The 12,447-nt window shown below is 41.7% G+C and overlaps 2 protein-coding genes and 1 long non-coding RNA gene across 5 annotated transcripts in view; all 3 read left to right on the top strand.

The window, feature by feature from the left end:
• Positions 1-3,425, top strand: part of tmem19 (transmembrane protein 19) — a 10,717-nt gene extending 7,292 nt beyond the window's left edge. For all 3 annotated transcript variants that reach the window (XM_079494409.1, XM_079494407.1, XM_079494408.1), the window contains 3 exons: positions 1-122; positions 427-636; positions 1,698-3,425. The exon at positions 1-122 is cut by the window's left edge and continues 56 nt beyond it. In XM_079494409.1, the coding sequence (XP_079350535.1) occupies positions 1-122; positions 427-636; positions 1,698-1,858 (493 nt within the window). In that variant the 3' untranslated portion in view covers positions 1,859-3,425. The remainder of the gene's footprint in view (positions 123-426; positions 637-1,697) is intronic.
• Positions 3,426-4,825: 1,400 nt separating this feature from the next.
• On the top strand, positions 4,826-7,451 carry LOC306916431. The gene is made up of 4 exons (XR_013788974.1): positions 4,826-4,989; positions 5,574-5,664; positions 6,534-6,611; positions 6,750-7,451. It is a non-coding gene; the product is annotated as an uncharacterized lncRNA (long non-coding RNA).
• A 2,606-nt stretch (positions 7,452-10,057) lies between these two features.
• LOC306916822 (uncharacterized protein) lies at positions 10,058-12,277 on the top strand. The gene is made up of 2 exons (XM_079494863.1): positions 10,058-10,318; positions 11,849-12,277. The coding sequence occupies exons 1-2, from the start codon at positions 10,073-10,075 to the stop codon at positions 12,050-12,052; spliced, it is 450 nt and encodes a 149-aa protein (XP_079350989.1). The 5' UTR covers positions 10,058-10,072; the 3' UTR covers positions 12,053-12,277.
• Positions 12,278-12,447: the final 170 nt, after the last annotated feature.

Raw genomic sequence — 12,447 nt, 5'->3', positions numbered from 1 at the left:
GTGTCTGTCTCTGCTGGGTGCACTCGCCTGCAGCACGGGGGACACCTGGGCCTCGGAGGTGGGGCCTGTTCTCAGCCAATCACCACCAAGGCTCATCACCACCGGGAAGGAGGTCCCGACAGGTTAGAGGCCCGTTGTCCTACCTTGGATAGTTTCAATTGATGCTACTAATGGATTGTACTTTTTTTGTTAGTGGTTGAATAAATCAGCATTTAGTGTTATGCATCGTAACAAACAGGCAGATAGGATTTTTCTTTACTGTCATCAGTGGTGAAGCGTTGGATTAGACGTAGATATCTGTCAACGGCAGGGAATGTGTTGATATTTAATTTATTGATTTCACTTTCTGGGCATGAGCACACATCTTGCCGCTTCTTGTCGCGTATATGTGCCCACACTCTCTCTAATCTGTCCCGTCTCGTTCAGGAACCAATGGAGGAGTAACTCCCGTGGGATTGGCCGCTAGTTTCCTCGGTGGGCTCGTCGTGGGCGTGGCTTACTTTTTTACTCAGCTGCTAACGATCACCGACCTGCACCTGGCCGACCCTCAGTGGCCAATCATAGTGTACGGGGGCGTGGCCGGCCTGTTGGGGTCACTGCTGGACTCTTTCCTGGGAGCTAACATGCAGTACTCAGGTACACAGTACACAGTACTAAGGTACTCAGCTACAGTACAGTAACATGCAGTACTCAGGTACCAGGTACACAGTACACAGTACTAAGGTACTCAGCTACAGTACAGTAACATGCAGTACTCAGGTACACAGTACTAAGGTACTCAGCTACAGTACAGTAACATGCAGTACTCAGGTACACAGATACTAAAGTAACATGCAGTACTCAGGTACACAGTACACAGTACTAAGGTACTCAGCTACAGTACAGTAACATGCAGTACTCAGGTACACAGTACTCAGGTACTCAGCTACAGTACAGTAACATGCAGTACTCAGGTACACAGTACACAGTACTAAGGTACTCAGCTACAGTACAGTAACATGCAGTACTCAGGTACACAGTACACAGTACTAAGGTACTCAGCTACAGTACAGTAACATGCAGTACTCAGGTACACAGTACACAGTACTAAGGTACTCAGCTACAGTACAGTAACATGCAGTACTCAGGTACACAGTACACAGTACTGAGCTACAGTACAGTAACATGCAGTACTCAGGTACACAGTACACAGTAATCAGGTACACAGCTACAGTACAGTAACATGCAGTACTCCGGTACACAGCTACAGTACAGTAGCATGCAGTACTCCGGTACACAGTACACAGTACTTGGGTACACAGCTACAGTACAGTAACATGCAGTACTCAGGTACACAGATACTACAGTAACATGCAGTACTCAGGTACACAGATACTACAGTAACATGCAGTCCTCAGGTACACAGCTACAGTACAGTAACATGCAGTACTCTGGTATATCTTTTGGTCCCTGGAACAAAATATTTTGAGATGGGGGGGTCTGCGGCCAAATACATATGATTCTGGGGGTCCATGGAATTTGAGAACCACTGACATAGAATCAGGTTTTTCTGAAAACTGTCATGATGTAGAAGACAATTTGTAGAATCTGGTCTCGGGTCTCAATGGGTAAAGTAAAAAGTGTGAGTACTTTTTTCACCACTGTGAAAGACTGCATGATCACATCTCCCTCTCTCCCCCTGCCTCTCCTGTCTCCAGGTTTTGACAGCAGCATAGGTAAGGTGGTGAGTCATGAGTCGGTCACCACCCAGTGGATCTGTGGGAAACCCATCCTGGACAACAACTCTGTCAACCTCTTCTCCTCCGTCCTCATCGCCCTCGTCCTGCCAGGGCTGGCCTGTTGTGTCTGGCCACGATAGGACTGATGACGCGCAGACATAGCCTCGCGTAGCCAGCCTTCATCTGCCCTGGCAATGCATATTGCCCCTGGCAGAGTAAGTCTGGCCCCTCTCAACTGTGGGAGGACTTCGACACGGCCGAAGTGGTGACGATCCAACCACATGCGTCTGGAACCAGGCTATAACCAACCAGGGCCCAGTATTCAAATATGGGGCGGGACATTGCAAAAAATCTAACACTGAGAGGGATGAGACACATATCCACACAGTGATATTAGTAGCGAGGCTAGCTCAGACACATTGCATACACACATTACATAATATTAACATACACCATGTTGGCAGCACACCACAAGGAATATGGTCTATTAATGTCATTAAGACCTGAGGACCAGATTCTACAAATGTCTTCTAAAATCCTATCCTATAGAAATCTATGTTTCTATATCTGTGGTGCTCAAACGTTTTCTGTATTATATGTATTTGGCCACCAACCTCCATCTCAAAATATTTTGTTCCAGGGAACCCCCCAGAAGCACAGATTTGAGTTAACAAGTTACTGTTTGCTGGGAAACAATAAATATTCAAGGATTTGCACACAAATTTCACAATTAAAAAATAAATCAGATCTACAATCCTGTAGTCACCCGTGCCGCACTATGAGCTTGTACATCTGCAATTTTTCAATAGCTAATGTATAAAATAATAGTTAATGTGGTTAAACGCTAAAGTGACACAGATGCGTTCCAGGTATTAATGGGTTCATGTCATTATATTATATTACATTGTAATCTGCAGAATGACTCAAAAAATGCTATTTGATAAACGGATCAAATGGCATTTGATCCATCGATGAAATGGCATTTGTCATAAGGTCAATTATGGAATCTGATGTCATCAGCTATTACACAATACATATTGTGGTTGCTGATTACTTGTAAAAAATAAAAATAAAACGTAATCCGAATCTTTGAATGAACATAATTGTTACTACTCGTACTCACCGTAACAGAGACTGGCACAAGTATTTGTACATGCGCACACACACACACACACACACACACACACACACACACACAACATCTTTATTTGTGTTCACATTTGACAAGAACTTCTTCAACACAAACGATAGTAAATGCACAGGCTTGGGGAAACTCAAGTATTTGAGGATACAGATCACGGGTACAGGAAGCATCACCTCGTCCATATTATGGCGACTGCCAATCATCACAGACACTGAACAGAATTTAGCCAATGCCTTTAGCTCTGGGCTTTTTTGGGCATTCCTGCAATCTGCAGGAGGCCTCTCTCACAACTTATTTATGGACACAAGCACACTGGCTATTCTTAATTGGCTCAGTGCTCAAACTATTCCAAATTACCACACAAACTGTTAACACAGATAAGCACACACACACACAGACAAATGCAGGAAAAGTCATCGTGCTTTAGACGTGTTCAAGAAGTAGTTTGTTTCACAACTAGAAGATAATGACATCAATAATGTATTTCAAATTGTCAACTTCAGGAAAACAAAACAAAACGTGGATGACCACTGGAACGTTTGCTAATAAATGTTTTATTGTAATTCTTTCTGTCATGTTTTTGTTGCTATGATGACATCAGTCTTGCCATTTTGGTCATGTGTATGCAAATATTGTTTATTATAAACATGGTGAAATGTAACATGATTTACAAGGCTTTGGGAGAAGATTAGATATCCATCACATACTATCTTAAATAATAATCACCTTTTACAGTGTTTATCTATTTATGAACAAATACAGCATCTGGCATGTCCAGATGATAAACATATAGGCTACCACAGCCTGACTTTGCTGACCAGTGTTGTTTTTGTTTACTACTGGACACTAGTGATGCACCGATGTATCGGTCCACATATCGGTATCGGCCGATATTTGCTGTGATCCGTCAATAATATAATATCGGTATCGGCAAATAAAACTGACATTAACTGATGGCAGTAGCCGATGTTTATCTGTTGTTGATAAGCATACATTTTGCATTGGCTATGTTGGTGTGTTGGTTATCTGCAGCCTACCAAGCTGTAGATTCTATGTTGGTGTGTTGGTTATCTGCAGCCTACCAAGCTGTAGATTCTATGTTGGTGTGTTGGTTATCTGCAGTCTACCAAGCTGTAGATTCTATGTTGGTGTGTTGGTTATCTGCAGCCTACCAAGCTGTAGATTCTATGTTGGTGTGTTGGTTATCTGCAGCCTACCAAGCTGTAGATTCTATGTTGGTGTGTTGGTTATCTGCAGCCTACCAAGCTGTAGATTCAGAACATTTATTTCTTGTATTGAAGATGTATAGTTTTCCTGGCGCACAAGGGGGAAATAAAAACAACAAAAGCTAAATAAAGGCTACCGGCTAAATTGTTATTTTATACATCGGTATCGGCCAAGAATTTCCATATCGGTGCATCCCTACTGGACACATTTTCCAAAGCTGTTAAATAAATGAATTCTCAAATGTATGTAGATCAGTGGTTTTCAACCCTTTTCATATCAAGGCCCATTATTTATTTGGTATTTGAGCCATGGACCACCATTTGCATGACATTTAGCCTCTCTGACCCAAAAACTAAAGAATATTTTGTTGTCGGATAAGATGTCCACAATTCCATGCTAATTATGTAGTCTTCTTGAAAATTAAGTATTGCAGATGTTTAACAATAATGTAACTCTTGAGAGTGTAAAATTAAACCTGGACCCTCAAGAGCTAATTTGGTTATCTCCATAATTTAGTTGGACCACCTGGAAGCCCCTCAAGGACCACTGGTTGAAAACCACTGTAGCCACTGTAGAATATAACCAATGTAGATTATATTCATCCACCATGCATAGCTTAAATAAAAAATTACGTTTAGCAAAATATCTATGCTATGTGGACAGTTAGTAGAAAAACCAGTTCAGTCAGGCCGGCACACACATCTTTAGCCTGTTTCCAAGTAGAAGTGGTGGTTGCTATGACGACGGAGTGACGACAGCCAATGAAACGGACCTGTTGTTTGAAACATGACAAAGTTTGAAAGGTGTATTTGACAAAAACAACAGGCAACAGCTGAGCTGAATCAAATTATAGTCAGTCACCACGTACAGACCACACTACACTGTTCGACAAGAATCAAAGTGAGTTGTGTTTGGTTTTTTAACTTTACATTACAAAACAATAACTTATATTGCGACCACTGGGACTGCGTATACGTACTCGCACGACACGTTATATTTGTTTTTGTTTAACTTTGATTTGAATACCGGTACTTTGAGTTTGGAGGAGGAGGGAAGAAGAGCATGCATAGCCCAAACATTTAGACTCGTAGAGGTTTTTTTCGAGAGATTCGTCAGAATCGAAAAAGAGTAAAAGACCTACGAGTCTTTGAGTTTGTGCTTGAAATGTACTGTAATTCTGCAAACTGTTAATACAATTTTCAATCAATCAATCAAAAGTCCGAGAGTCTAAATGTTTGGGCTAGAGCATGCACAGAAGAGTACCGTTTAAAAAAAGCAATGCTAAAAAGGCTAAGAAAGCACTATGGCTTCCTCCTGGCCGAGTATTGAATTAATAACAATTTTAGTGACACGAATAAAAACGAGTATAATAAAAAACAAAAGAATTGGCTTGGATCAGTGCTGTAGCCTGGTTTATTTGCAGCCTAAATGCTCCTTTCTAGTAGTTTTGAAGGGTGTGTGACGTGTGTGTGTGTGTGTCACAGATATGGAGAGAGGAATGGTGTTACGGTCAGCATCGTGTTCTAATCAGGTTCCTGTCACTCCTACAACCAGGAGAAAGGAAACACAGGAGAAGTAAGTATAACTACAGCCTGAATGCCTGATCTAAACTAATCTCTCAAAACATCATTCAGTCAGACATCTTGGCAGCAGTAAATTCAAAGAAAAACAATACGCAGCAGGGGGCGCTGTTTTCCCCTTTGTCTTGCCAATGGTTTCCCAGTATATTAACAGTATGCAGAATGGGGAGATTTCAAACGAAAGCGCAAGACAAAAACAAAAAATGTACAGTATGGGGAAGAAGGGGGTGTCTACAAAATGTGTAGATTTTGATAAATCAAAATGATAAATCAAAATCTACAAAGTAACTAGGATATAGTAACTAAAGTTTAAAAATAAATGTAGTGGAGTAAAAGTACAATATTTGCCTAAATGAGAAAAAGAGGTTGTGCATCAGCAATGGTTTTCAGTGGAGTGCTAAACCCAAATCCAGTAGGCCTATACATCAAAAAATAGTAATAAAAAAATTCCAAAAAGGTAGCACATCCAAAAATTAAATAAATGGCGGACAAAGTACGCACATTTCCATTTCTTTATTGGCACACACCAAAAAGGAACGCTTAAGAGTTTCGGCTATGAAGCCTTATAGGCTATGTGTGCTAACAGCTAAATTACATGCCCTTTTCTTTCTTGCTCCCTTTCTCCATCTTTCTTGATGTATGGAGCTCAATTCTTGAGCTCCTATATGCCCAGCTTTGAGTGTTTGGGTAAACACAAACATTGTAGACAAAAGTGTGTGTAAACAAACATTGAAGAAGACAAAAGTGAGGATGCAAAGTGTGATTGGCCACAATGAGATGATGTATGATGATAAGGGCACCCCTCACTACACACAATTGTGATTATTTTATTGTGTTGGGTCATTTTATTTTCCCCCTCTGTAGGTATGAAACCTGTAGTCCGACAGATGGCCTTTTGTCACCATGCTCCCGACGCCTGCTAAGGAAGACAAATAAAAACATGTAGGTGGACAACTGTGTGTGTGTGTGTGTGTGTGTGTGTTTGTGTGTGTGTGTGTGTGTGTGTGCGTGTGCGTGCGTGCGTGCGTGCGCGTGCACTTGTGTTTGTGACTGACATTTCTTGTCTTCCTGACTGTATAGGCCACCCAATCCATCTGCTGTGACTCTGAGCAGACCTGGCGGTGAAGACAAGGAGAACACTGTCGTCAAGAGGTAGACGTCACAAGTTTGGTGGACATCATCCACAGACAACTCAGTAGCAGACCTTGACCTTTTGATGAGTTCCAATTTGGTATCTACATGATACCAAAATCCCATCTCCTAAAAGGGCGGATTTCCCCCTTCATGTCGATTGTGTTCTGTCATCTCATTTGGTTTAGCTCAATGTTTGGTTGTAATGCTTTGCATATTCACTGTTCTTGTTTTACTAACGGTATCAGGTTGAGGTTACTGTTTGTTACATATTGTAGGATTCCAAATGATTGTGTTTTATTTTCATAAACAAAATAAGGGTTGATGTCAGAAAAATACCAAGCTACTATTTCTAAATATGCTGCTCCCACACTGTTGCAACTACAACTGCTTTACTTATTGTACACTACTGTATTAATGTCCAATACTTGTAGGCTACTGTTAGATGTACACTACTGCTACCCATAAGCTATGTTGGTATTTAAACCCAAAGATCAGTTCCAGGTGTATTAGTTTGTGATCTTTGCTGCTTCCGTTTGGTGAATGTATTCTACTGTTTGCACTTTAAATGCACCATTATGTACTTTATTATTATTACATTTGAGTTGAGCTATTAAAATTGTATTCAACAAATCTGTGTTTTCAGTGTTCACTAATCTGAATCATGGCTCAAATCATGTAGTTGTCCTGAAATCAAATCCTTTCTAATTTGTCATTGCATTGTGGGAAAATGAACTAGACTTCCCCTCCAACATCATGCCTGTATGAGAGTGAAAATGTACATTAGTCAGGCACTAACACAACAAGAACCTCTTCAATATGGTTGGTACTCTCTGCTTTGCACATGTGTTCCTAAAGGTGTTTCTTGTAGATTTGCATGTGTTGTCAAATGTTCTAAACTACAGAATGCAAAACAGGACCCATTACACATGATTGCACTATACCAGGGGTTCCCAAACTGTGGTGCGTGCACCCCTTGTGGTGTGCGAACGCCCTCATTGACATTAAAGGGTAATGGCAGTTTTATGGTGTTATTTAACAAATGGCAAAATCTTGTAAACAAAATTGTAAGGAGACGTATAGGAGTATACAGCAGCTGCGTGCACGGAATGTCACTGCGGTGCAGTGACATTCCGTGATTATTTGCCATGAACTTTAAATAACGTATACTTTTCGGCCAAATACAACGAGACTGAGCGTTTGGGGGGGGTGGGGGGGGCCTCAGCTAGGTCAGGGGGTGCACGGCAAAAAAAAGTTTGAGGACCGCTGCACGAGTAGACTATTCCCACACAAAATAGTCCTGTATAAGGTCTTCAATCAAACACACAGTTTTCTCCTGCCCTAAACTTGTATCTTTGATACTTGTTCTTGTTTGTTTTGTTTAGATTCTTTTCTCTGTCACCACTCAACATGTCCCTTAATAGATATTTTTGGAGTGTCTAGTAGACACTGTACTGCAGTGTGCAGGTTTACCAGGTGGCAGGTAAAACAGGCCCACCTCCCCTTGGTTGTGCCGAACACTGATTTGAAATGTAAATCCTTTGCCTTAAATATTTACATTTACACAAGACAGATGCAGTGCTGAGCAGTACATGAATAATAGTCATTGGGTAACTTGAACACGACTGGTTAGGTGCCATAATTTGCACGTGTATCAAAATAAAGCCAATCTCACAACCAGCATGAAGAACAGCTTCCCTGCGTATCTCTTCATAATCTTCGCCATCATCACCACCACTGTGCATGCGCTGGGATTAAGAAAGCAGTTCTATGTTGTTAGAGCTGATAAAACCTGGCAGGAGGCCAGAGATTACTGCAGGAGTTATCACACAGATCTAGCAACAATCAGGTTGGTATTGTTACCTATATACACAGACAGTTAAATAAATAGATATAACAAAAATAGATTTTCTGAATGAATACCTGAACGGGCAGCACAATTTAAAATGAGGTGGTAAGAAACATTACTGATTGAACGAATGTACCCATGCAGCTTGCAAGAAATGTTAAATGTTAAAATAAAACTTGAATCAATTGTTCAGGAGCCAAGATGAAGCCGAATCCCTCTGGAACTCAACACTGAGCTACACTTCAGGTGACTTCTGGATTGGGTTGCGTCGTGACACCTCAGATCCCACACTCTGGAGGTGGACAGAGCTGGCTGAAATACCCATCATGGACCCCAGTTTAGTGATGGAGAGGCAGTTTGGGCTAGATAGGAATTGCAGTGGTATATGGCGTGGGCAGTGGTACACTAGTCCGTGCTCCGAACAACGTCGCTACACCATGTGCAAAGACTATGATGAGAAGTCCAACGTTACCCTGGTGAACCGGTTGATGACGTGGGAGAATGGTCGGCAGTACTGTGACGATAAGCACCAAGGCATGGCCACCATCATCAGCGATGAACATGGTCACAACTTGACTTTTGATTTTCCAGCATGGATTGGATTGTACAAGTAGGTTGCATACATTACAACAGACTGCTGTCCAACAATGAGCAACTTGAATTAACTATCTATTCATGTACAGTTTAAGTGCAGAATGACTTTCTCTTCTTGGAAAATTAACATGCTGATTGCTCTTGCATTAATTTAAAAAAATCTTGTTTGATATATAGCAAACCTGCCTATTAATTTTGTCACTGGTAGGCAAGTTTCTGAACTGTCCACCGCCCTCTGCTGAGACACGTACTGACCAAGTAGACAGAAAATGGTGAAGTGGTCCTTAATTAATGCTAAGGGCGTTAGGGCAATACTCAGGCTTAGGCCCAAACCACACCAGCTGCAAGTCCTTGAAACTACTCGCAACTCCTTGCAACAAAACAAACCACACCAATGCAACTGCCATTGGGAATAATGGTTGCAAGTAGTTGCATGTTGCAAGGAGTTGCATGACGACCCTCTGGTGTGGTATAGGGCCTATTCATACTCACGTTTTCTGTGATAAGGTGACCACTGTTTAATAAAAACAAGAGAGGCGTGTTTGGTGAGCAGTGAGTCGCTTACCACCGCGGCGCGACATCATGTTGCAGTTTTCAGTGGTGATCTTGTTATCACCTAAAACTGGAGTATGAATAGGTCTTTTGAGTCATAGCATTGTGAGACAGGAACAACTAAGACTTGACATCGCTGTCATTCTATATCCCCCCCAGAGACGTGGACGGTGTGTGGAGGTGGGTTGGAGAGCAGCAGTCCTACTTCAAAGGCTGGGGATGGGGACAACCAGACAATCAGGACTGCGGTTCGGTCGGGTCGTCCAGTGATGGCTTGATGATGACGTGGCACAATAAGAAATGTCTTGACATGTCTTCCTTCCTGTGCTACGAGGACAAGCTGATCCTGGTGAAGGAGAACAAGACATGGGAGGAAGCCCTGGACCACTGCAGATCTCTGCGTGTCGACCCTCCCGGCACGGCCCCGGGTTCCATCACATGCCAATATGACCTGGCTAGCCTGCTCTCCCCTGATGACCACCTCTACGCCAGGGAGAAGATCGTGGAGGCTACGTCTGACCAGGTGTGTGTGTGTGTGTGTGTGTGTGTGTGTGTGTGTGTGTGTGTGTGTGTGTGCAGTAAACACTGCAATGTAGAAATACTAGTAAAAGTAAAAGTCTGGAATTCAACTTGAGTAAAAGTACAAAAGTATTGGCATCAAAATGTGCTCAAAGTACCAAAAGTAAAAGTACTCATTATGCAGAATGTCCCTGTGATGATCGGGGATCATCTTATGAGTATTATTGTTGTGAGATATTATGAATAGCCTTTGTATGGGCATATTTATATTTACTATAGAGTTCTCACATTGTTATCAGCTACACAGTACCAGGGTGGGGGGAGTGGTTGCCTGTGTTTTCCCTAATCCTCCACAGGTGGACTGAGTGATGATTGACACCTAGAGAAGCTGGCCCGTCTGTCAGGGAGTGATCGGCCCTGACTGGCTGTCGGTCTAGAGTGGGAGTGCTCCTGATCATGGCTCTCCCTACTCACCTATCCTATATCAGTCAGTCTGTTCCTGGAAGGCGGTGGGGGAGACAGGCCGGAATCATCTCTCTCCCAGCCGCCACACTGACTGTGGACTTTTGCCATACTGTTTGATATTTAGTTTGTCCCTTCGGAAAGGACTCTTTTGCTTTTTAGTTGTAGTGTTAATTTGTGTCTGTTTGCTAGGTCTTTTCTTTGGAGTTTGATTTGTGTTCTGTAAAACATTCGTTATTTCATTATTTAATTCATCTTTATATAAATAAATATTCGTATTTTGAAGCTGGTTTCCTGTCGATCCATTAAATGTTACACTTAATTACCCCTAGACATATTGGGTTGTAACAGTCCCATTTCAAGTCTTCAAGTGTATAAAAAAATCTTTTGAAAATAGCCGATCTACAAGCTCACAATGCGTCGCTATTTTTCAAATGGCCGAAGGGCTGAAGTGGTTACTGTATGTTTTGTAACGGTAATAATAATCAACATCTGGTGTCTCTCCCATTCTCTCCCTGACCCCTTCCTGTCTATCTTCACTTCACTTCACTTAAAGGACCACTTCACCACTTTTCAACCTAACTTCATATAATAGGTCCTCACTAATAATCATGAAAAAATGGCACGATTTTTTTCTATTTCCATTATCGTGAGAACGATGGCTACCATTTTCGCATTGCAACTTTTCCGGACTAGAAAGCCTGCAGTTTCTATTAGCTTGTATTCCCCATCGATGATGTCACTGGAAGACGGTTTCTGAACTGCCCACAGCCCTCCTATGGGACACAGACTGAGTATAACAAATTTGCGCCATTTTTTTCATGATTATTAGTGAGGACCTATTATATGAAGATAGGTTGAAAAGTGGTGAAGTGGTCCTTTAACTAAAGTTGAACTACATCAATAAAAGGCAGAAAAGCTCAAAAACAAATCTCAAAGATAAAAATAATAATAATTGCTCCACTACAAAATGATATGGGATATTTCATATTTCAAATGCCTCGCCGTTTTGTATCGATAGATATATATAAGATATTCATCTTCATCTTCTTCCTCTTCCTCTCCTCTCCAGGTGTGGACCGGCCTGCGGTTCCTGGCCAGCCATTGGGTGTGGGTGAGCGGGGACAAGTTAGAGGACCACGGGGGCATGCCTCTCTGCCCGGCCTGGTGGCAGCACTGTGGCACCGTAAACAACAGGGAGGGCAATGTAACCAGAAGCTGGGAGGCCAGGGACTGCAGTGAGAAAAGGAACTTCCTCTGTTTCACCAGACAATGACTTCACTGCATGGGAACTTCTAACTAACAAGCCTTGTCTGAGCTGGAGAGACAATATAGCCACGTGAACGTCGCAGCTGCGATGAGTTGTGAGCTTGTAGATTACAGGGATCATCACAGCAGGGTCTTTCTTTCTCTAAATACTTGTTTACCGTATTTAAAATGTTTATAGAAAATAATTGGTCAAATGTTCAACAATGTAAAATCGTTTTGTTATAATGGCTTATAGTCTACACCAGGGGTCTGGGACCCCTAAAGTTACTATATTTTACTATTATTAGTACTATATGTTTTACATTATTATAAATAATAATAATAATAATAATTAGCCTATTGTTTAATTTTACAACAATTAATGATAGTTTTATTCCTCCGATAATGAAAATGGAACAGAGT

This window comes from Electrona antarctica (assembly GCF_951216825.1).
Source record: "Electrona antarctica genome assembly, chromosome: 23".
Taxonomy (NCBI): Eukaryota; Metazoa; Chordata; class Actinopteri; order Myctophiformes; family Myctophidae; genus Electrona; species Electrona antarctica.
The sequence above is the reverse complement of the archived record's forward strand: the minus strand, read 5'-3'. Positions and strand labels throughout refer to the sequence as shown.

Coding starts and splice junctions, on each gene's coding strand:
- LOC306916822 (XM_079494863.1), top strand. CDS start 10,073: ATGATGACGTGGCACAATAAGAAATGTCTTGACATGTCTTCCTTCCTG. Junction 10,319..11,848: donor TGGAGGCTACGTCTGACCAG/GTGTGTGTGTGT, acceptor TCTCCTCTCCAG/GTGTGGACCGGCCTGCGGTT.